Genomic DNA, 21963 nt, shown 5'->3' on the forward strand with positions numbered 1-21963 from the left:
TGGGTGTGAGTGGCGTTGCGTGTCTGTAAGTGTTGCTGTGTGGGTGAAAGTGTCCTGATGTGGCCTGGCGCAGGAGAAATGCTGCTTCTGCTAATTAAATGTAACTAGGGTTGATGTAACTAGGGTTGAAGGCATGCGGTGGAGCTGATGGCCTATTTGTGGGGCGCACGTACTTTCTGTGGATTCTGACAGACAGTTGAAATTGGAAAAAGTCGTTTTAAAGTAAAAAGAAAAAACAAGAACGAGCATCTGATTGACTGATGCGGAGGCAACGACGAGAAAGGAGGCATGGTTTAGACAGGGCGGAACTGAAGTGCTGGCGGGCAGAAAGGACGGCCATGCGAGGTGGGAGGAGATTGAGGCGTCCGCAGCTCTAGTGTGGCAGGCAGATGGCGGAGGGAAGCTGGATGGGGGCGGGAGAGCCTGGTGCGGGAATGCGAGCGAGGGGAGGCGGATTAGGAGGGAAGCCGGATGGGGGCGGGAGACTGGTGGGGGGCGTCATTTCACTTTGAATTACTGTCCCAGTCGAGATAAGCCCCGCTGCAGAGGATGTTTCCTGTAAGCCTTCCTCTCTTTTAGCGATGGACGTGATGGAAATAAGAAGATAATACCATGCTCTGAGAAACAAGGGAACTCCGAGACAGTTGAAATTGGAAAAAGTAGTTTGAAAGTAAAAAGAAAAGAACGAGCATCTGATTGACTGATGCGGAGGCAACGACGAGAAAGGAGGCATGGTTTAGACAGGGCGTAACTGAAGTGCTGGCGGGCAGAAAGGACGGCCATGCGAGGTGGGAGGAGATTGAGGCGTCCGCAGCTCTAGTGTGGCAGGCAGATGGCGGAGGGAAGCTGGATGGGGGCGGGAGAGCCTGGGGCGGGAATGCGAGCGAGGGGAGGCGGATTAGGAGGGAAGCCGGATGGGGGCGGGAGACTGGTGGGGGGGCGTGCCTGTGGGAGGGTGATTGAGAAATGTTGCGGCGGATTACGAGGGAAGCCTGATGGGGGCGGGAGAGCCTGGTGGGGGGGCGTGCCTGTGGGAGGGTGATTGAGAAATGTTGCGGCGGATTACGAGGGAAGCCTGATGGGGGCGGGAGAGCCTGGTGGGGGGCGTGCCTGTGGGAGGGTGATTGAGAAATGTTGCCGATGCGCGTGCATGTTTAATCATGTGGTTCACGTGAACTGAATGAAAACCGCGGGGCTGAAAGCCCTTTGGTTTCATGATGTTTTCGCCACTTGAATTCTCGCTCCGCTCGATGCGCTTGCGCACATCGATAGGTCGCGAGACCTAAAAATATACTCAGTACTTTAAGTAGAGAAAGGGTGGAATTATTAATGAAAATTACTCTTATTAGTATGAATCCAGAATATTGCCAATTGGATGAAGCTCGGCTGTTTGCAGCTGAATGCGGAAAAGATGGAGGTTATGGTAGTTGGTAAACAGTCCTCTCCATGGTCACATTTATGGTGGCCGGAAGAGCTGGAACCGACTCCGATCTCCACAGCAAAGGTCAATAATTTGGGAGTATGATTCAACAACAACCTCTCTTACTCAGAGAAGATATAAGCTGAGGCTGGTGCCTGATTTGGTATCCTTAAAGTGTTGCGTAAAATCCTGGATCTACTCCCATTAGATGCCAGACGGACCATTGTACAGGCCCTTGTTACGTCCCGTCTAGATTATTGCAACATCCTGTACCTAGGGTGACCCAAAAAAATCTGAACATCCTGCAGAAGGTTTAGAATGCCGCAGCTTGGCTAATTCTGAGGTGAGCTTCGATGGGGGAGGCCTTGAGGGAATTACACTGGCTCCCCATACAGGCCAGATTTACCTTTAAGGCACTGTGTTTTAGCCATAGGATATTTAACAAGAAAGTTCCTAGCTTACTGCACCCCCTTCTCACCGCCTATAGACCTGCTCGTTGCCTATGATCTTGGGCACGGCAAAGCTGACTTTGCCCAAGGTTCGGCAAATACGGGGTGGTGGGAGCGTTTTTGGCTTCCTTGCGGCTAAGGCCTGGAATGCCCTCCTGGTTGAGTTAAGGATGTGCCCGTCTGGGTCTCTGTTCCGGAAAAAACTTAAGAAGTAGCTCTTCCAGCATCCCCCTGGTGGCCGGAAGAAGGCCTTCGTAGCGTTTCCCTGGGGGTCCTGGGCTGTAGGGCGGGTGGGTGACTCTGGCCAGCTGTCAGGTACTATTGGTGTTCTAGCGCAGGGACACTCGGTTGGAGTAACCAGGCCCTTTATAAGCTGAATAATAATAATAATAATAATAATAATAATATGCACCTCAGTGACCTTAGCATACACCTCCATCAAGATCCCCAACTAACTGTCTAAAACATTGGCTCTCATAATATGTCTGACTTTGAGAACTTGTAAATGGCTTTTCTACATCAAATTCAGAGAGGTATTGTTATCCATCAGCCAACAAGTGCAACAGGCATTAGAGAAGCAGAAGTAACAAATCTGGCAGCATGCTTTTCATTTTATTTTGCGATAGGAATATTTAAAAATTGAAATGCTAATAGAAATCATATCTTTCACATTAAATCACAACTATTTTTAAATCAAGACACACTCTTCAGACAAAAGATAGGAAAAGCCGTTGTCTCACGTTTTTCTACCACATCCGCTAACTTATTCATGGGAAAATTAGAAAGAATAGGCATGCAATTAGGAGACACATCAAAATATGAAAACTCCATTTTCTGGTGCTGTTACATAGAAGATATTTTTATATTCAGTAAAGGCAACAACACTAAACTCACTTCTTTATACTCCGTACAGAACCACAATCCAACCAATGTAGAACTGATTCTTGAGTGCAGCTAAACATCTATCACATTTCAGTGAACTATATAGATGCTCAATATTACATTTGAAAGTAAACTCGACTATGTTCTACAGCCTAATTTCCACTTCTACTTCTGGACACCCTAAACATAAAACAGCAACATACCATAGAGTAAACTATTAAGAGCAAAGAGATTACGTAGTGAAGAGTATATATATATATGTGAAACAAAACTGAGAGTTATCAGTGAGAGATTTAAAAAAATTGCTATACAAAGCAAAGTGTTCGAACCGCAATGAATAGAGCCAAAAAGATACAGAGAAAAGAACTCCTTATTCTACAGACACTTGACAAGTTTAAGCACACAGAAAAATGCCATGCTAAGGCTCATTAGGAAGTACACTGCAGAGGCAGGACAAGTATACAGTATGTTAATAACACATTGCCACCTGCCCACACTGGATCTGCACATCATCAAGTAAATCAACTCGAAGCTCTGAACAACTCATAAAAATTCCATACACGTGCCCTCAAACATATGCTGAGCACCGGCAAATCCGATAATTACTTGAAATTAAACACCAAAAACATGACTCCCACAGTCAACTAAAGGCTTCGAGAAGTGTGACAAAAGTGTCCCTTATTCTTTCGACAGACAGCAACAGGACAAAATCATTCGTTGGAATTCCTTCAACTCCACACAAACAACTTCCCTCTGCCGGGCCAAATACATCTCGAATCCCTTCACAAAATCTCAAGTACCATCAGCAAAATCCCTTGGCATCGTCAAAGATTCTAATCTCAACCTAACCAAATCATCAAAATACTAAATACACCTCCAAAGAAAAATAACATCTTATATTCCCCCAGCAGATTTCAAGACTGCCGTTTAATCCGGTATTTTTAACCCATCACTAAATACAAGGCTCTCCTTGTTGGTCTACCGAAATCATCAATTGCATCTCTCAAAACAACTATGAAGAGCTGCCCAACTTACCTCTAATTCAAAAAGGTAGACCCTATCACCCCATCATTAAGCAGCTACACTGGCTACTTCCGGAAGACCCTCCCTCCCCCCATTAACTTTAAAATGTCCTGCCGATAAGGTCATCCACACCAGCCTTCCATTTTATTTTAGGACAAACTTCAAACAACCAGTAGTTAAAGATTTAAAAAAAGAAAAAATAACCTCCTTCTTGAAATCCATAAATGAAGGAAAAGTAAAACCGCCAACCAAGCCTATGTCACCCTTCCCTTATCTCCTCTCGTGAACTTATTTGTGCTATTTGTATCTCCAGCATGTTTTCTGTAAAGCCCTCCCTTGCCCGTGTGGCTGTGCCCATGCTATATATAAACCCCTAGAATAAATATACTTAATAACAGTGAAAGATTCATGCTGATCTTTTCCAAAATTATCTGTCACCCCTTTCTTCAACAAAGCCCTAAACAGTTCAACCAGTATAGCATAAACACGCACTAATGTAGTGTAGTACTCACCGAGCCCAATTAACTGCCTCAAGATGTACTTATCCTTAGGACATTATGCTTCCTTTATGGCATCCAGTAGGTCTGCTTTGAGATTAAGGCCAACTAAGGAGAGTGTATGGCCCAAGTGTTACTTGGAAATGTACATGAAGTCTCTCCTGACCATCATGCGATTCTCCTTTAAGGTGTCCAGCATTTTGCACAGTCTTTTACTGTGTTTTTCAGGTCCCTTACCAAATAACATTTCGTCCAGAAAGGCTTAAATACCACTAACTCCTTCAACTAGTATATCCATGAGTTGTTATAAACAACTGGTGGGTAATCCTCACCCAAAAAGTAATCTTGCATATTCGTGCACACCAGAAGGTGTGCCAAAGATAGTAAGGTCTTGTGACACTGGTGACAAACTTACATGATGATGAGCTGATTTAACGTTAATAATAGGAAAATATTAGAATGTCCTAAGGCTACCAGCACTTCCTGAATTGTAAGTACCAGATGGCAATCAACCATGATGTTCTGATTTGCAGGTCAGCAAACGAACAAATCTTGCCTGTTTTTTTTAACGATTACTGAAACACAAATCATACAAATAAGATGTATCAATAATCCCTTTTTTACCCAATTATTCTAGTAAATCCTTTATGTCCTTGCATATACTAAATGGTATTGGCCTGACCATGTAGATGACTGAAATGGATTCTTTCCTTAGCTTTATCTAGTGCTCAAAACCCTTAACACAGCCCACCTTAGGATATCTTTAGATGATCAACGCTAATACTATTCAAAATGATTGCACTTACTGGCATTTATATTCCAATCTAACTGGACAAAAGCTTCTGGCTGCCAACACAGTGCCCAACTCACCCAGGTCAAACCACCACATTATGTTCCTCCAAGGCCCAGCTACGCAGTAACTTAATATGTTGATTACAAAATCCGCAATAGGCTTCTTATTAAAATTAGCTTATAAAAACTTCTTACCCTTCCATAAATCAGCAAAGGTGATATCCACCGCAATTGTTATTAGTGATTCCGAATTAGCCTCGATGTTGAGTGTCACATTAACAATGAAGACCCAACATAGCCTTTCACACTTTTTTTAATTGGGGCCATTTTATGCAAGTTGGCAATTTATTCTAAGCTATTCTTTCTGTGACCACATTGTCATCATTCACATTGCTCACCAAGTCTGTATTAGAACTGTTTGATTATTAATATTATTATTTATTTGAATTTATAATGCGCAACAGCTACCCACAGTGGGTTTCCCGGCGCAAGGGATAGACTGTAGAAGAAAAAAAAAAAAGGACACAGCAACAGTACCATAAATCAGACAAAGCAGCATATAGATCTATTGAAAGAGCATAGTTTTCAGTTTTTTTCGGAAACAGAAAAGATTGGTCTCAGATTTCAAAGCAATGGGAAGCGCGTTCCAGTATTTGGGGCCTAGATGGGAGAAGGCCCGGCCCCCCATCCTTGCAAGTTTGAATCTTGGAACAACTAAGTTGCAGTTGGCAGAATATCTTAATGTGCGACTAGGCTTGTAAGGTTGGACAAGACTCTGCAAGTATTTTGGGGCAGAACCCTGCTTGATTTTAAAAAGATAACACAAGGCTTTGAATTTAATACGGCTAGAGACCCTGAGCCAGTGCAGAACACGAAGAGCCTGTGAGGCCGATGATCTCCTCGGGATGTTACAAAGAAGACGGGCCGACGAATTTTGTACAAACTGGAGTTTGTTAATGGTAGCAACGTCGGCACCGAGGTAGAGCACATTTCCATAGTCCAGGCGAGAAGTTACTAGCGCCTGAAAACGGTTCTCCTGGTGGCATGGGGCAGCATACATAGAATTTTCTGGAGCCATCGCAAGGTGGCAAAACAGATGGCGGCCACCTTAGTGGCCTGCTGCCTCATAGAGAGTTTGTCATCTATGAGAAATCCGAGGTTGCGAACCACAGAGGTTGGCTGGGGGAGGGGTCCCATGTCACTAGGCCAGTGTTGCGGGCCCCAAAGATCTTTATGCTTCCCCAAAATAACGATCTCATTTTTGTCACCGTTTAACTTGAGGAGATGCCTCTGCATCCACTCAGCTATACGTGACAATCCGGTCTTCAAGATCGATACACCGTTGCACTCACTGCTGGAAAGGGAGAAAACAATTTGGGTGTCATCGGCGTATGAAAAAATAGTCATCCCAGCGTCCTCCGCGATGGTGGCCAGGGGTCTAACGTAGATGTTGAACAATAGGAGGCTGAGTATGGACCCCTGCGGAACGCCGTACTCCGATGGACATGTGGCGGATGTGGCTTTTGTAGAAAAGACCTTGAAAGTGCGCTCACTTAAAAAGGAGGCAATCCAGGCTAACGCAGGACCATCTACTCCCAGGGATCGGAGAGAGTTCAAAAGGATGGAATGGGACACGGTATCGAACGCCGCGCTCAAATCCAAAAGGATGAGTGCAGATGTTTCCCCGCGGTCGATACCGTGCCGCAAACTCTCCGTCACCCCGAGTAGAGCGGTCTCGGTGGAATAATGCGCACGAAAACCGGACTGGGAAGAGTGTAAAAATCCCGAGCTTTCCACAAGGTGGTGAGTGTTAACATGCCTTTCCAGCACTTTAGAGAGAACGGGCAGCAAGGATATGTGTCTAAAGTTGGCGAGGTTAGACACATCAGCTCCTGCCTTTTTTAGGAGAGGAACAACCATTGCATGCTTCCAATCCTGTAACACATGAGACTCTGTTAAAGATGCATTTAAGAGTCTCATGAGAACACGCCGGAGTTCGAGATCCAGTAACTTTAGGATTTTCGCGGGTACAGGATCACGAGGAGAGCCCGATCTTACACTGCTCAGGCAGGAGAAGAACGAAGTATCATCAAACAGTTGCCAATTTGTGACCTTCGTCATTGGGAATGGTTGTTCGATCCCTGCAGCCTGACCTGATTGATGGTTATTTACTGTCAAGGGAGCGTGCATAGAGTTGTATATTCGCTCAACCTTGTCAATGAAAAATTCCGCAATGGAGTTACACTGGACTTCCTCCAAAGCGGGGGGTATCGGGATAGTGTCCGCTCCTGTCAATTTTTTGACAACGGAAAAAAGAGTGCGTGGGCAATTCTGTGCTTGCGTCACTGTACTCACAGTGTAAGCAGCTCTCGCAGTTTTACACTGTGAGTGGTATCCATTTAGAGCTTCTTTGTAAGCAGTCTTCTGTAAGACCGAATAGGAGTGCCTCCATTTCCTTTCTAGAGCCTTGCATTTGGTTCGTAAGACCTTTAGATCAGCAGAGAACCAAGGTGCCGGGGAACAATGTGACCTAAAATGTTTCGGGGTTAAAGGAAGGAGGGTGGTAACAGCATTGGTAAGCCAATGTGATACAACGGTATTCAATTCCATAACTGGAGCCTCACTGTCTTCAGGGCGGGTGTTCAAGAGGTGCTGATTCAACTTTGTGATATCAAGTTTTCCCCACCGATGGATTAATTCACCCTTACTGCAGCCACTCTTTGCCAAGTTCTTAGTGTAAAGTAAGGAGAAGTGGACTGCGAAATGATCGGACAACTCCAGCGGGCGAGCACTCTGTGAACAATCAAAAGGGAGATTGGAAAGAATGGGATCCATTTGATGTCCAGCAGAGTGAGTGTATCCGGAATTACGCAACAAAAGGTTGAGAGCCTCCAGATCAGATAGAAAGCGCTTGCTGGTGGTGCATAGAGGATCTTCTAAATGCAGATTGAGATCGCAGAGAATGGTGATATTTGCTAACCTAAGAAGTAGGGGAGCTATAGTCTCAGCAAAAGAAGATATCAAAGAGAGAGCATTGCCAGGGGGGCGATAGACCAAGAGGCCCGATAGGGTAAATTATCGTCTTAAGTAGGGCCGTGGTCAGCCCGCCTAAAGACTAGGGCGCTCACCAAAATGGAGCCGCGATATGTCCCTGCCTACCACCAAGATGGCTGAAGAAGTCTGTGGCAGTAAGTGACCCGCCTGAAACAGCGGTGAGATAACTGATTAGAGTGCGAGTAAGCGCTATATGTGGCTAAAAGAAGATTTTCGATTTAATAAAAAATCACAACAAGCAATTTTAAAAAGCGCGTCTAACGTGATCTAAATACGCTGAAAAGCGTGTCATGCAAAGCTCAGCGATGCGTTGCAGAGTAGTACCTTTATCCTTTGATGCTCTACATACACAGTAAAAAGGACTACCTTGTCTGCGAGCATTGCATCTCTTTTCTATAGCTGTTGATCTGTCCTGTATGCATTTTAGAGCCAAACCTGAAACATGCCCCAGTGAATTACCATTTCTGACTAGAACCTTTTCCACCTTTATTTTTATAGTGTACCATACACACTGATTCACTGTCCATGCCACGCCTGCAGATAAGTCTTTGGCTGTGTTCATTGATCTCTCAAAAATGTAAAATTGATACTTGTATAGCGCACTACTCACCCGCAAGGGTCTCAAGGCGCTTGTACGAATACCGCTGTGGAACCCATCCTGGCTTTCCCTGTGAGGCGTCCACTCCTGGGCACCGCCAGGGTGAAGGCCAGGCATCCTTAGCGTTGTGGGGGTCGATGTGGAGATTAAGCAAGCTATTGCCCAGAGTTGCAGAGTGGGACTCCATGATTAGAATAGGCACCGAGGCGAGAATTATCAGGTCCGTGGAATTTTGAGCCCAAGACCCGCCGAGGCGGGGAATTGAACCCTGGTCCCGGGCTAGACCTCTGCATCAGGGTCTGCCACTCTAACCATTGAGCCACACTTCTCCACTCAATACTATTTGCAATGTCAAACGAGCATCAAGAGTCGAATTTAAACATCCAACCAATCTCTCATAAATCTTCTTTGAACTGCAACTAAAAACAAAATGATCCATAAAATGTATCTCAACCTTATTTCCAAATTTGCAGGTAGAGGCAAGGATGTGAAGCACCTTGAAGTATATTTCTCCATCGATTCACCCCTTGACTACTTTCGCTTGAAAAAATGTTTCTCTACAGCACGAAAAGTCTCACTTCAGTTAAATGCTTTTCCAACCATTTACTGCCTCTGTATACTCATCATACCTGCTAAACTCATTACCTGGTGCTTACATTTCAGGCAAGTATTCAATTACTTGGTGGCCACATTACCCAAATTATAATAACGCAGCAAATCTTTGTCTCAATTATTAAACTATTGTTCTTCATTCATCTTGGGTACAAAGCCACTAACTTTGTTGAGTAACGACTGCACCATGAAACCCTCAGCAAAATCGTTTTTTTACACTTGGACACAATACAAGTATGACTAGGAGCACCCGCTCCTCCACAACCCATGGTAAATAAGCGAAGCACTCAAACATCTGTTAGTGTCTCTTCCATAAAGCAAATACAGTCCACAGCATCAACACATGACTCGACTAACATCTGTCTGTGTCGGTGATGGAGTCAAAATGAGAATTATTGTTCCCCTGATGACATCCATGATGAACGGGTGCAGTTCCTGAAGCAACTTGTCATCAATACGTTAAAAAAATAATGCATCCACACCAGCACGCATGCAGTGGAAACTGTTAATTGTAGACTACCCAAACAATAAGGATCTCAAGAAGAACATAGCCAGAACGGCAAGACAAGAAGTCATTCTGGTCGGAATCAGCTGGGGAACCTCGCACACCATTCCATATTCTAGTAAAGGGAAACCTATCTATTTGAACTGAATCATATGCAGAAGAGATATAATACACATAATTCATGAGTAACATTGGCCAATGTAGTTTTAGTAGTAATCTGGGTTGTGAAGGGATGTAGTGTGCTTCCCAGAATCTCCATCACAGTCAACATACATACAAGCATTCCAGCACCAGGTATGGTGGAGGGCATAACTAAAGATGTCGTGTGTGGGAAGGCTCAGTCCTGTGACAGCCCATCCGTATTTGCCACCATTTTGAGGCAGGATAGAGGGGTATCTTTAAAAGCATAAGGCAATTTATTTTACCATTGACTTGCATTGAGGTGGGAGAAATTTCAAGGGGAGCAGAGGGCTAAAATAAATTATTTTTTTTACTTTGAAAATCTGGGGTCTCGCTACTGAATCGGTGTGCTGGCATGTATGCCAATGTGAGTCGAATGTAGTCAGTATCACCCTCCGCAAGTTGTGTCCATCACAAGCTGGCTTAAAAACCCTGTCGCCATTCCACAGCCCCATCAGAAGCTCACTTTCACAGCTATGCAAGATCACAAACAGAAATTAGCTGCAGCTTGCATGGCACTGAAGCCAGCAACCTCAGCTTAGAAATCTTGTGCATTCAGGGGGTCATCTCCCTATAAACGAATTTAATTAACAATAAGGAAAGTGGCCGGGAGCATTACGTTTGATTTGTATTCAATTATGCTGAACCGCAACATTACTACTAGCACTGACTGTACAAGAACAAATGCAACTCAAATACAGTAAACAAAAAAATTGCAAACACTTACAGTGTGTTGCAGTCAATGAAGTAAGATCGGAGCCAGCAAAATATTAAGCAATATAGCCCAGGAGAGTTGCAACTCGTGCTTTCACCGATACACCCGTCAGTCACAGCTCAACATCCACAGATGCAATGCTCTGTGTACTATTGTAAATCAACTTCCTTATTCAAGTGACGACACATACGAATTGCCCAATAATAGCGTACCTTTCTATTTGACGTAGAGAGAAATTTGTCAAACCTCAACTACTATTGGTTTAATATAAACGAATCTGTGATTTGCCCATGGGCAAGCCTGGTCCCTTGTGTATACAGTTTATATTGTTGATAGTGTCACTTATTTTCGGCAAAGCGAAGCGACAGCTTTACGCTGTGGATCGTGTCTCAGATTGTATAAAACAAGATGCCATCTTGGAATATGCACACATATTAGGTGTGACAAGGCAGTTCGTTAATTCTTAGTACCTCTAATTATATATTAAACGCATTGCGTTTTAATAAGCTGCATTTTCTTGTAACACGATGGTGTGGCAAACCGTACTACCATGATTGGAGCCTGCAATGAAAACACATATTAGAACATATTTAAACGGGTTGGGTGTTTCTAGCATTCATTTTTCACTTTTCTCAGCTACAGGATAGTTCTTGAAGTTCGATCCAATGTAAGTTCGCATTCCTTAGACGTCGGTACCGTTTGTTTGCAGGTAGTATCTACAGCTGTAACATAAGACGGGGGCGTTGCCCGCGGGTTCGTACAGTGATTGTCAGGGCTTAAATCCCACTCCCCTCCCACCTCCCTCTGTCCCCAGCCCGCCCCCCGTACAATGCGCAGGTTCAGTTCCTGGTTCAAGATGGCGGCTGATAAACAGAAGCATGATGGGCGGGTGAAGATCGGCCACTACATCTTGGGGGACACGCTGGGGGTCGGCACTTTTGGAAAAGTGAAAGGTGACGGCAATTACATTGAGGGTGGGAGAATGGCCGTGGGGAGGGTAGTTGTATGTAAATATTAGGCGGTTCAATTAACCGGGTTCATCTCCTACTGTCAAGACTTGGACTCATAGGGGCGGGGGAATTCATTAGCTCTATGAATTATTGTAATTTGTGAGTAGGAAAAATGGATTGCCTTAACAAGGAGTGTTGTGAAGGTTAGTCATAGGTGTGTGACTGTGAGCCTGATTCTGTTGTCAGTATAGTCTCCATTTTCACTAGGATTCCTGCAGCGCCTGTATCCGTTGTTATTATGTATGTAGTAAGCAGATTAAACCCCCAGAAGCCTATTAGGGGTGCAGTGGGACACGCAGCACCAATTTACAGACTAGAATGCGTGTGTGCGGAGGACAGCTGAGATCATACTTGGCTATTTGTTAGAAAACGATAATTTTGTAAGGTTTTCGCAAATGAGTACTTAGTTTGTGAAGCAACGTCTCAGTATAGGTGCTTTAATGTGGCAGCCGTCCCTTTGAATCCATTGAAGTCCATTAATGGCAGTGCGATTTTCCATTTGTCTAAGCTACACTCACTCGTGTTTTAAACTGCGAAATATACTTTCCCTTTCTTAAGCAAACTGCAGGTTGGCTATGTCTTATCTCTTCTGCATAATGAGGCAGCTTTATGCATTCCATAAACTGCAGGTTAGCAAACGCACAGTTAAGCGGTTTATCATGTGCATTTGCTATACAGGTGTCCCGGGACGCCAGGAATAGTAAGAGCTATATAACTGCTAAAAACATACTATGCAAATGAGGTCATGAAGGTGGGCTCGGCGTCTCTAAGAACACGGTGTCTGAGAAAACAATGAGAAGAGTTCTGAGTGAGTAGGGCTAAATCTGACCATATTTTACTTCACTAGATGCCTTTCTGTATCTCGATGCAAGCGGCCCTTTGCCCTGCATCGGTGAGTGAAGCCTGACTTCCACGACCGCTTCAACACTGCCACCCCCACATCCACCCCCGAGACCACCACCCCTGCGACCACCACCTGCACCAGTCACCTGACTGCCTGGTCCAACTTCAGGGACGAAGACACCATCAAGACCATGGACTCCATCCACTCCGGATCCCCATCTGACCTATGCCCACACCACGTTTTCAACAAAGCCAGCACAGCCATCGCACTCCATCTCCGGAAAACTATCAACATCTCCCTTGAGGCAGCAACCTTCTTGGAGAGCTGGAAGCACGCAGAGATCAACGCCCTACTGAAGAAACCCAAGGCAGACCCCAAGAATCTCAAGAACTTCCGGCCCATCTCCCTGCTCCCTTTCCCGGCGAAAGTCACGGAGAAGATCATCAACAGATAGCTGACCCGCTACCTCGAAGACCACAGCATCCTGGACCCATCCCAGTCCGGCTTCCGCAGCAACCACAGCACGAGACCGCCCTCATCGCCGCCACCGACGACATCAGGATCCTTATGGACAAAGGAGAAACAGCCACCCTCATCCTTCTGGACCTATCAGCCGCTTTCGACACGGTCTGCCACCGCACCCTAACAGCTCGCCTCCACAACGCCGGAATCCAAGAGAAGGCCCAGGCCTGGACCACATCCTTCCTCTCCGGCAGAACCGAGAGCGTCCGCCTACCACCCTTCTGCTCCAAGAACACCAAGATCATTTGCGCCGTTCCACTCCAAGAACACCAAGATCATCTGCGCCGTTCCACAGGGATCATCCCTCAGCCCGACGCTGTTTAACATCTACATGGCACCACTCGCCCACGTCGCCTGACAGCATAGCCTCAACATCATCTCCTACGCCGATGACACCCAGCTGATCATCTCCCTCACCGAAGACCCCCGCACTGCCAAAGCCAGCCTCCACAGAGGAATGAAGGCCGTCGCTGAATGGATGAAGGACTGCAGGTTGAAGCTGAATTCAGACAAGACGGAGGTCCTCATCCTCGGTTCCGCCCCCTCAGCCTGGGATGACTCCTGGTGTTCAACATTGCTAGGAACAGCCCCAGAACCCACCGACAACGCACGCAACTTGTGGGTCATCCTTGACTCCGCCCTCTCCATGACCAAGCAGGTCAACGCCGTCTCCGCTTCCTGTTTCAACACCCTCCGAATGCTCCGCATGTTCTTCAAGTGGATCCACTCCGACACAAGAAAACCCGTCACCCAGGCCCTCGTCACCAGCAGACTGGACTACGGGAACACCCTCTACGCATGAACAACCAAGCTCCTGAGACGGCTGCAACGCATCCTGAACGCGTCCCCCGACACAGCCACATCACACCCCACCTGAAAGACCTGCATTGGGTCCCCGTATACAAGAGGATCACCTTCGAGCTCCTCATCCACGCACACAAAGCCCTACACAACACCATACCAGCATACCTCAACGGCCGACTCGGCTTCTACACCCCCACCCGCAGCCTCCGCTCAGCCAACCTCGCCCTCGCCACAGTTCCACGCATCAGGAAAACCACCGCCGGCGGCAGATCCTTCTCCTACCTCGCAGCCAAGACCTGGAACACTCTCCCTACCGGCCTATGACAGTCCCAGGACCTGCTGGCCTTCAGAAGACTTCTCAAGACCTGGCTTTTCGATCAGTGGCAGCCCCCCCCCCCCCCCCCCCCCCAGCGCCTTGAGACCCTTGCGATTATGTAGCGCGCTCTACAAACTATTGATTGATTGACTTTCTAGCCTTTGGTCTATGCACCACGCCTATTGATAAGTGCATGGGCTGGCATGGTGTAATTCAAGGGTTAAGAATATATAGTCTTTGTTCTTAGATTTGCTGGTGCGGTCTTGGGAGTCTGTGTATTTATCCTGTGCTGTTGTTTGTTTTGCTTTGTTCTCACATATTTGAGGGGGTTCTCTACCAATCCCCTTTTGGTTCCTAGTCTGAGTTTGCAAGACTGGTATTCACCTGTGATGTACCTCTGACTACATTTGTGACTTGGCGAGACCAGTGGTCGAAGTGTGTGTGTGTGAGTGGGGAGGGGAGTAGCGGAACTGGGTGCAGAAACTCAACGCTTGGTAATAACCTGAGGATTGGGACAGTGGGTGAAGACAGGTGTGGCGTGTAAGAGCAAAACATCACAAGTTTTAGTATTTGTTTGGCATTTCACTGACCAGTTTCAGCGTATTACGTTATTTATTCAACCAATGGATACACATATTTAATATGAGTAATTGACATTAAAATACTTTCACAAAGTGGGATATGTTTCCAATCCCAGAATGTCCCAAATACATTTGGAATCGCAGGCCATTTGTCTGCTAGTCGTGCAGTTTCTGTCAGCACTTCTCCTCCATTTTACCACAAGAGCAGTTCAAACATGAATGGCAAAATATCCTAGTTTGCAGATGTTTTCCTCATAATTATGGCTTTGCCATATTTGCCACTTAATACAACACCTGCTACATAATCTGACTACTGTAAAAGATAAATTGTTTGGAGCTCAAACGGATCAAAGGTTTCTGAAAATGTGACTTGTGTTGCTGCAAAGTGGAGGGCCCTTTGCAAAGGTTCACTGGTCTCCTTTCTCACCACTGCATTTGTATGGTAAACTGGTACTAATGAGACAAAATCTTTGCAAAGTAAGTTTAGTATGTGTAAAAATAAGAAAGTATCCGAAAATGTGCCACATTACATTGCAGACTTTTTTTTTTTTTGCTGCATAATTTATTCAACACTGCGTCATAATTTTGTCTTCCATTGCTGCATAATTCCAGTGACCCCAAAGCAGGAATAACATGTTAAGTGCTTGTGCATGAATCGTGCTCCCTCACAAAAGTGGTGTGGTAGACTGGTCATGAAGGCTGAACCTGGTTGCCCAGTTCCAAATTTGTCAGCTCTGGCCACAGTGCCACAACCTCTCCTCACTGAACACCATACTGCCCCAATGAGAGAAGCTTGCACTGCCTTCAGCGACAACCCAATTGTGCCCTGCTATAAACACCTGGATGCGACTCAATTCAAATTATGCACTAGACAAGAGTAATGTGGTTCCTGGAAAAAAAGTGATACCATTGTTGAAAAAGCAAACGCTCATAGGGAATGCAAGATTAAGTAAAGCATGTGAAATGTAAGCAGGAACAACATGGTTACCGTAACACTTTTACACTCATTATTCCGAAATCAAGGCGTGTTTTTGCCTGAAAAGTTAAGGACATGACTACAGGACCCAGGGACCAGTTTTAACTTCCACTTCTTATATCCTTACAAAACGTAAGCTGTGTGGTGTCAAAAAGCCACATCCTTCAACACAGAGTACACATTTTATAAACCAAAATAAGGAAAACCGCTGATATGGATCACATTAAACAGTTTCCACTCCACACATCAACCATGTTTTGATCCAGCAGAAGGCCAGAGATTAACACTAAAACAGTCAACAATAAATTCAAATTGAGACCTATATACACATTCGAGTTTCCTGGCTGTTCCGCTGGGGCTCAATTTTTATATTTACTTGGATCTTGATTAGTCAATTCCTAACTAATCTTCACAGATCAACACTCTTCCTTTGGTCAATGGACCATTAGTCGAGTAGTTGATGGTGATAATCACAAATTAACTAATTATAACTTAAAACTTTCATTAAAATAACCAGACTCTTGGTAAGATTTATTACATTTTATCTAATAACTAAGTCAAAATGAATGGTCACTGGTACAGATACACAGTGCAAATTCCATCAACTTTCATGGGAGAGAAAATTTCATCTATCAAATACAATCAATTCATACTCCATTTCAACGCATTAGGAGTGGATAGATAGAGACAAAAGGTATAATAACTCATACATTTGCAAAGTATATGCAAATATAACACAGAATAATAGTTACCAACTGGTGAAACGGGAAACCCAACCCTCTGGCCAAAGGACTGGTGGAAGTCTCCTGATAAAGAATAAGGAGACAAAGACTATAGGCCAGGATCAGGATAGGATAATACTTACTAAAACTTCTCTAGAACCTTTACGCACCGGAGTGCAACCCTCTCTTACTCTATCTCCTGCCTCAATATTCTTCCGCAAATCTTCAATCTGATTGGGCTGTCTTTCAAGAATGAATCTTCCCAGTCTGTTCTTCTTTGCAGCAGCATCTCTTGCCCACACCTCATTCAGCATTGACGTTACAATCATTAACAACCCTTTCAACTTAAGTACTCTAGTTATACTCTTACTTCTGCATGTCCCACCCTCAAAAGTTGCAAATCTCTGTAAAATCTAAAATATGATTGGTTGATACTAGGGAAGTTCACATCCTAATATGCTGACACGGCCAATTTATTAAGACCCTTTTGTTTTGTAAACCCTTCCCCTTTAGCTCATCGATGTCTGTCTTATGCACATTTTGTAACTAATTAACATTTTATTCAAGCTCCATTGACAAATATCTCACATTCCCATGTTCACACAGCTACTGTCCTTAATCTTTGGCAGTTGTTCAACTTTTCGGGCACTATTTATTTATTTCAAAGGTTTTATATAGCACTACTGGACCCAAGAGTATCGGAGTGCTTTACAAGGATGGTGAACATAATGAGATAAAATTAACAATTAAGCAAAAAAGAGTTACAGTATGATAATGCAGGGCTCGACAAATCCACTCGCCCGCTCGCATTTGCGAGGGAGAATGGATGAGGACGAGCTATTTTTAGCTCCTACTCGCCCTTTCTGGCGAGTAGGAAACAAACTAACTTTTGTCCTCTGCCTTTGAAAACAGAGCAAAAGTGACAAGATTTAAAGGCATTTTTATTGCTCACAAAGGAAAACGGAGCAAAAGTGACAAGTTAACAAGATTTAAAGGCATCTTTATTGCTCATTCCCTTAATGAGCAATAAAAATGCCTTTAAATCATGTTATCTTGTCACTTTTGCTCCGTTTTCAAAGACAGAGGACAAAAGTTAGTTTGACTTCCTACTCGCCAGAAAGGGCGAGTAGGACCTAAAAATAGCTCGTCCTCATCCATTCTCCCTCGCAAATGCGAGCGGGCGAGTGGATTTGTCGAGCCCTGCTTTGTGTAGTTTTGTTGTAAGGTAAGAAGGGGTGTTTTGGTGAAGAGCTTTGTGAGTGATGCAGGCAATCTTGTAGGTGGATCTTACTTCTATTGGGAGCCAATTGAGATTTTTTAGGACGGGGGAGATGTGATCACATTTTTTACAATCAGAGATGAGTCTCGCAGCTAGATTGAGGACAGATTTCATCGGAGCAAGATGGATTTTAGGGGTGCCAGCCAAAGTGGCGTTGCCATAGTCAATCCTGGAAAGGACAAGCGATTGGACAACAAGTTTGAAATCGTCTGCTGGAATAAATGGTTTACGTTTCTTGAGGTGGAGAAGGATGAAAAGCGCACTTTTGGATGCATTTTTAATGTGGGGGAGGAGCTTTAGATTCTGCTCGATACTGATGCCTAGGGATTTGACAGAATTAGAGGTGGATAGTGTGCAGTTAAGAGCTTTGATGTCATTTATCCAGAGTTGAATGGAAAGGGTGTTGTGTTTGGGGGAGAAAAGGATGATTTCAGTTTTATTCTGGTTCCGTTTGAGATGGTTCCGATGGAACCAGGTTTGAATTCTGGTCAAGGTCTCATTGAGGTGGAGAATGTCTTTGTGGGATTTGATCTTGTAATATAATTGGGTGTCATCGGCATAGAGGTGGTAATTGATATTAGCTTTTTTTGAGGATGAGGGTGAGTGGTTCCATGAACAGATTGAATAGGGTTGGGGAGAGGATGGATCCTTGAGGGACGCCGAGTGAGACCGGTTGAGGTTTAGAGAGAAAGTGGCTGAGCTTGATTTGCTGTGATCTGTTTTGAAGGAATGAGGAGAACCATTTGAATACGTTGCCATCTAAGCCGAACCAGTCTTTCAGAGTGTTGAGAAGGGTGGGGTGGTGGACGGTATCAAATGCAGCTGAGAGGTCGAGGAGGATTAGTAATGAGGATTCCCCTTTGTCTAGGAGCGATGAATGTCATCAGTGATATTTAGCATAGCAGTTTCTGTACTGCATCCCTTTCTAAAGCCGGGTTGGAAAACATCAAGGAGGTTGAACGAGGCGATATGTTTCTCTAATTGCAATAGGACACATTTTTCGAGGGCTTTAGAGAGGAATGGAAGGTTAGAGATAGGGCGAAGGTTGTTAAGGTCATTGGGGTCAGCAGTGGTGTTTTTGAGAATGGGTGAGGTTTGACCAAGCTGAAGGGAGGTGTGGGGACACAGCCAGTGGAAAGAGGAGAGTTGATGATTTTGGCCCATATAGGGGCAATGATGAATTTAAGTTCTTGAACCAAAAGGGCGCGAAGAGGAAGGTTTTAGTTTGGCAATGATATTAGTGATCGTAGATTCAGATACTGGACTAAAATCACTTCATGAGGCATTGTTTTTAGCAGGGGGGCTAATTTACGGAAAGGTATCTTGTTGGGGATGAAAAGGATCGAGAGGGGTGGAAAAAGTGGACGGAGGAGAATTAGGAGTGTTGGGGAGGGTGTATAGGATGGGAGTAGGTTGAAGTGAGAGTGGGAGGGAAGAGCAGGATAGTTCGATCTTGTTGATTTTGTTCGTAAAGAAACTGGCAATATCTTTGCATCTGTCATTGGAGGCTAATATTTTAGGAGGGCCAGTGGAGGTTTGTTTTTTAACAATGTTAAAGAGTTCTCTAGGGCTGTTTCTAGCTTGATCAAGTTGTGATCGTAGAAAGGAGGCTTTCTCATTAAAGATGTTTTTTGTATTGGGCTCTAGCAGTTCTAAGGAGAGCCAGATTGTCAACGGTTGGATGATTCCTCCAAACCCGTTCAGAATGTCTAAGGGTCCGTCTTTTGTTATTAAGTTCAGAATTGAACCATGACTTGTGAGGGTTGCTTTTTTGTTGTTTGAGTTTCATTGGGGCAATTTGGCCAAGGGCTTCAAGAATAGAATTGTTATAATGGTAAGTTAGGTCAGTGGTGCTGTCAGAGAGAGGGGGGAGAAGTAAAAGGGCCTTAATTGTGGATTCCAATTCCCCAGGAGGAATAAGGTAAAGGTTGCATGTGGATTTCTTAGGTAAAGAGCTGATGGGGGCGGGGCGAGTCATGGATCTATTCATGGTGAAGAGGATAAGGTAGTGGTCGGACCAGTCTACCGGAAGTATATTTGAGAGGGAGGCCGGATTGTTGCTAGTCATAATGGCATCAAGGGTAGCACCTTTGTTATGGGTTGGAGAATGGCAGAGTTGGGTCATACTGGTGATGTCCATGGTATCATTAAATAGGATGACAGCAGGATCATCACTTTTGTTCCAATGGATGTTGTAGTTACCAAGGAAGAGATTTTTAGAATGCGAGAGCGATGTTTGTATAATAAGATCAGTCAACTCTTCTGTAAAGGGGATATTATTTGCAGGGGGGTGGTAGATAGTGTGCAACCGGGTGGTGGGGGAGTCTGGCATAATGAGATCAGCGCAAAGGTATTCAAAGGATGAAGGGTCTTGTAGATGAACGAACGAGATGTTATTTTCAATTTTAAAAATGATGGCGAGTCCTCCTCCTGTTTTTTCGATTCTATCTTTAGGTCTCGCCTAGACGAAAGCAAAAGCGAAGCTTTTGCTGTCTATGCAAGACAACTTATGTTGCCACTTTTCTGGGAATATTGTGGACATCAGACTGTTACGAGCTTTTTCTGCTGTAGTCAGGCTATCACGAGCTTCTCCTTTGGAGATTTGACCTCGTGAGCGCGCCTTGACTGCATCTAATGGGCTGTGCGCTTCCTTTAGTCAGTTTCACTTTGACGCCTGCACTTTCAGAGTGAAATGAAACAATGTGTCTGGTAGTTGTTCCTGTGGAGTGCCTTCTGACCTCGTGAGCGCGCCTTGACTGCATCTAATGTGTGTGGCTTTTTTTTTCAACGTGGCCCTGGCGCTTGCTTCAGTCAGTTTCACTTTTAAGGTGCAGGCGTCAATGGGTCTGGTACTTGTTTTATTTCCATTTAATGCTCTTTGGAACAACAATTTTATATTACTTGTGTGTATTACCACTGGCCAGAATTTCAAAGACTTATATTCACGCAGGTGAAATAATACTATTGTGATTAGGGCGATTTTTGGAGTCTGACCGTTCAGAGTGCAGAGTGGAGCTTCAGAGTGGAGCTTCAGAGTGGAGCTTCAGAGTGGAGCTTCAGAGTGGAGCTTCAGAGTGGAGCTTCAGAGTGGAGCTTCAGAGTGGAGCTTCAGAGTGGTGGAGCTTCAGAGTGGTGGAGCTTCAGAGTGGTGGAGCTTCAGAGTGGTGGAGCTTCAGAGTGGTGGAGCTTCAGAGTGGTGGAGCTTCAGAGTGGTGGAGCTTCAGAGTGGTGGAGCTTCAGAGTGGTGGAGCTTCAGAGTGGTGGAGCTTCAGAGTGGTGGAGCTTCAGAGTGGTGGAGCTTCAGAGTGGTGGAGCTTCAGAGTGGTGGAGCTTCAGAGTGGTGGAGCTTCAGAGTGGTGGAGCTTCAGAGTGGTGGAGCTTCAGAGTGCAGAGTGGAGCTTCAGAGTGGAGCTTCAGAGTGGAGCTTCAGAGTGCAGAGTGGAGCTTCAGAGTGGAGCTTCAGAGTGGAGCTTCAGAGTGGAGCTTCAGAGTGCAGAGTGGAGCTTCAGAGTGGAGCTTCAGAGTGGAGAGTGGAGCTTCAGAGTGGAGCTTCAGAGTGCAGAGTGGAGCTTCAGAGTGGAGCTTCAGAGTGGAGAGTGGAGCTTCAGAGTGGAGCTTCAGAGTGGAGCTTCAGAGTGGAGCTTCAGAGTGGAGCTTCAGAGTGGAGCTTCAGAGTGGAGCTTCAGAGTGGAGCTTCAGAGTGGAGCTTCAGAGTGGAGCTTCAGAGTGGAGCTTCAGAGTGGAGCTTCAGAGTGGAGCTTCAGAGTGGAGCTTCAGAGTGGAGCTTCAGAGTGGAGCTTCAGAGTGGAGCTTCAGAGTGGAGCTTCAGAGTGGAGCTTCAGAGTGGAGCTTCAGAGTGGAGCTTCAGAGTGGAGCTTCAGAGTGGAGCGTGGAGCTTCAGAGTATAGCTTCAGAGTGGAGCGTGGAGCTTCAGAGTGCAGAGTGGAGCTTCAGAGTATAGCTTCAGAGTGGAGCGTGGAGCTTCAGAGTGCAGAGTGGAGCTTCAGAGTATAGCTTCAGAGTGCAGAGTGGAGCTTCAGAGTATAGCTTCAGAGTGCAGAGTGGAGCTTCAGAGTGCAGAGTGGAGCTTCAGAGTATAGCTTCAGAGTGGAGCGTGGAGCTTCAGAGTGCAGAGTGGAGCTTCAGAGTATAGCTTCAGAGTGCAGAGTGGAGCTTCAGAGT

The 21963-nt window shown here is 45.2% G+C and overlaps 2 protein-coding genes across 2 annotated transcripts in view; one reads left to right on the forward strand and one right to left on the reverse strand.

The window, feature by feature from the left end:
- Positions 1 to 10905, reverse strand: part of TTC33 (tetratricopeptide repeat domain 33) — a 678801-nt gene extending 667896 nt beyond the window's left edge. The window contains exon 1 of the mRNA XM_086960577.1: positions 10740 to 10905. The gene's annotated coding sequence lies outside the window, so the exon portion shown is untranslated. The remainder of the gene's footprint in view (positions 1 to 10739) is intronic.
- Positions 10906 to 11539: 634 nt separating this feature from the next.
- The window catches only part of PRKAA1 (protein kinase AMP-activated catalytic subunit alpha 1), a 258046-nt gene continuing 247622 nt past the window's right edge, over positions 11540 to 21963 (forward strand). Inside the window, exon 1 of the mRNA XM_086960578.1 lies at positions 11540 to 11680. Coding sequence (XP_086816704.1) covers positions 11557 to 11680 — 124 coding nt within the window. The 5' untranslated portion in view covers positions 11540 to 11556. The remainder of the gene's footprint in view (positions 11681 to 21963) is intronic.

Source organism: Lissotriton vulgaris, chromosome 3_1 (assembly GCF_964263255.1).
Source record: "Lissotriton vulgaris chromosome 3_1, aLisVul1.2, whole genome shotgun sequence".
Classification (NCBI taxonomy): domain Eukaryota; kingdom Metazoa; phylum Chordata; class Amphibia; order Caudata; family Salamandridae; genus Lissotriton; species Lissotriton vulgaris.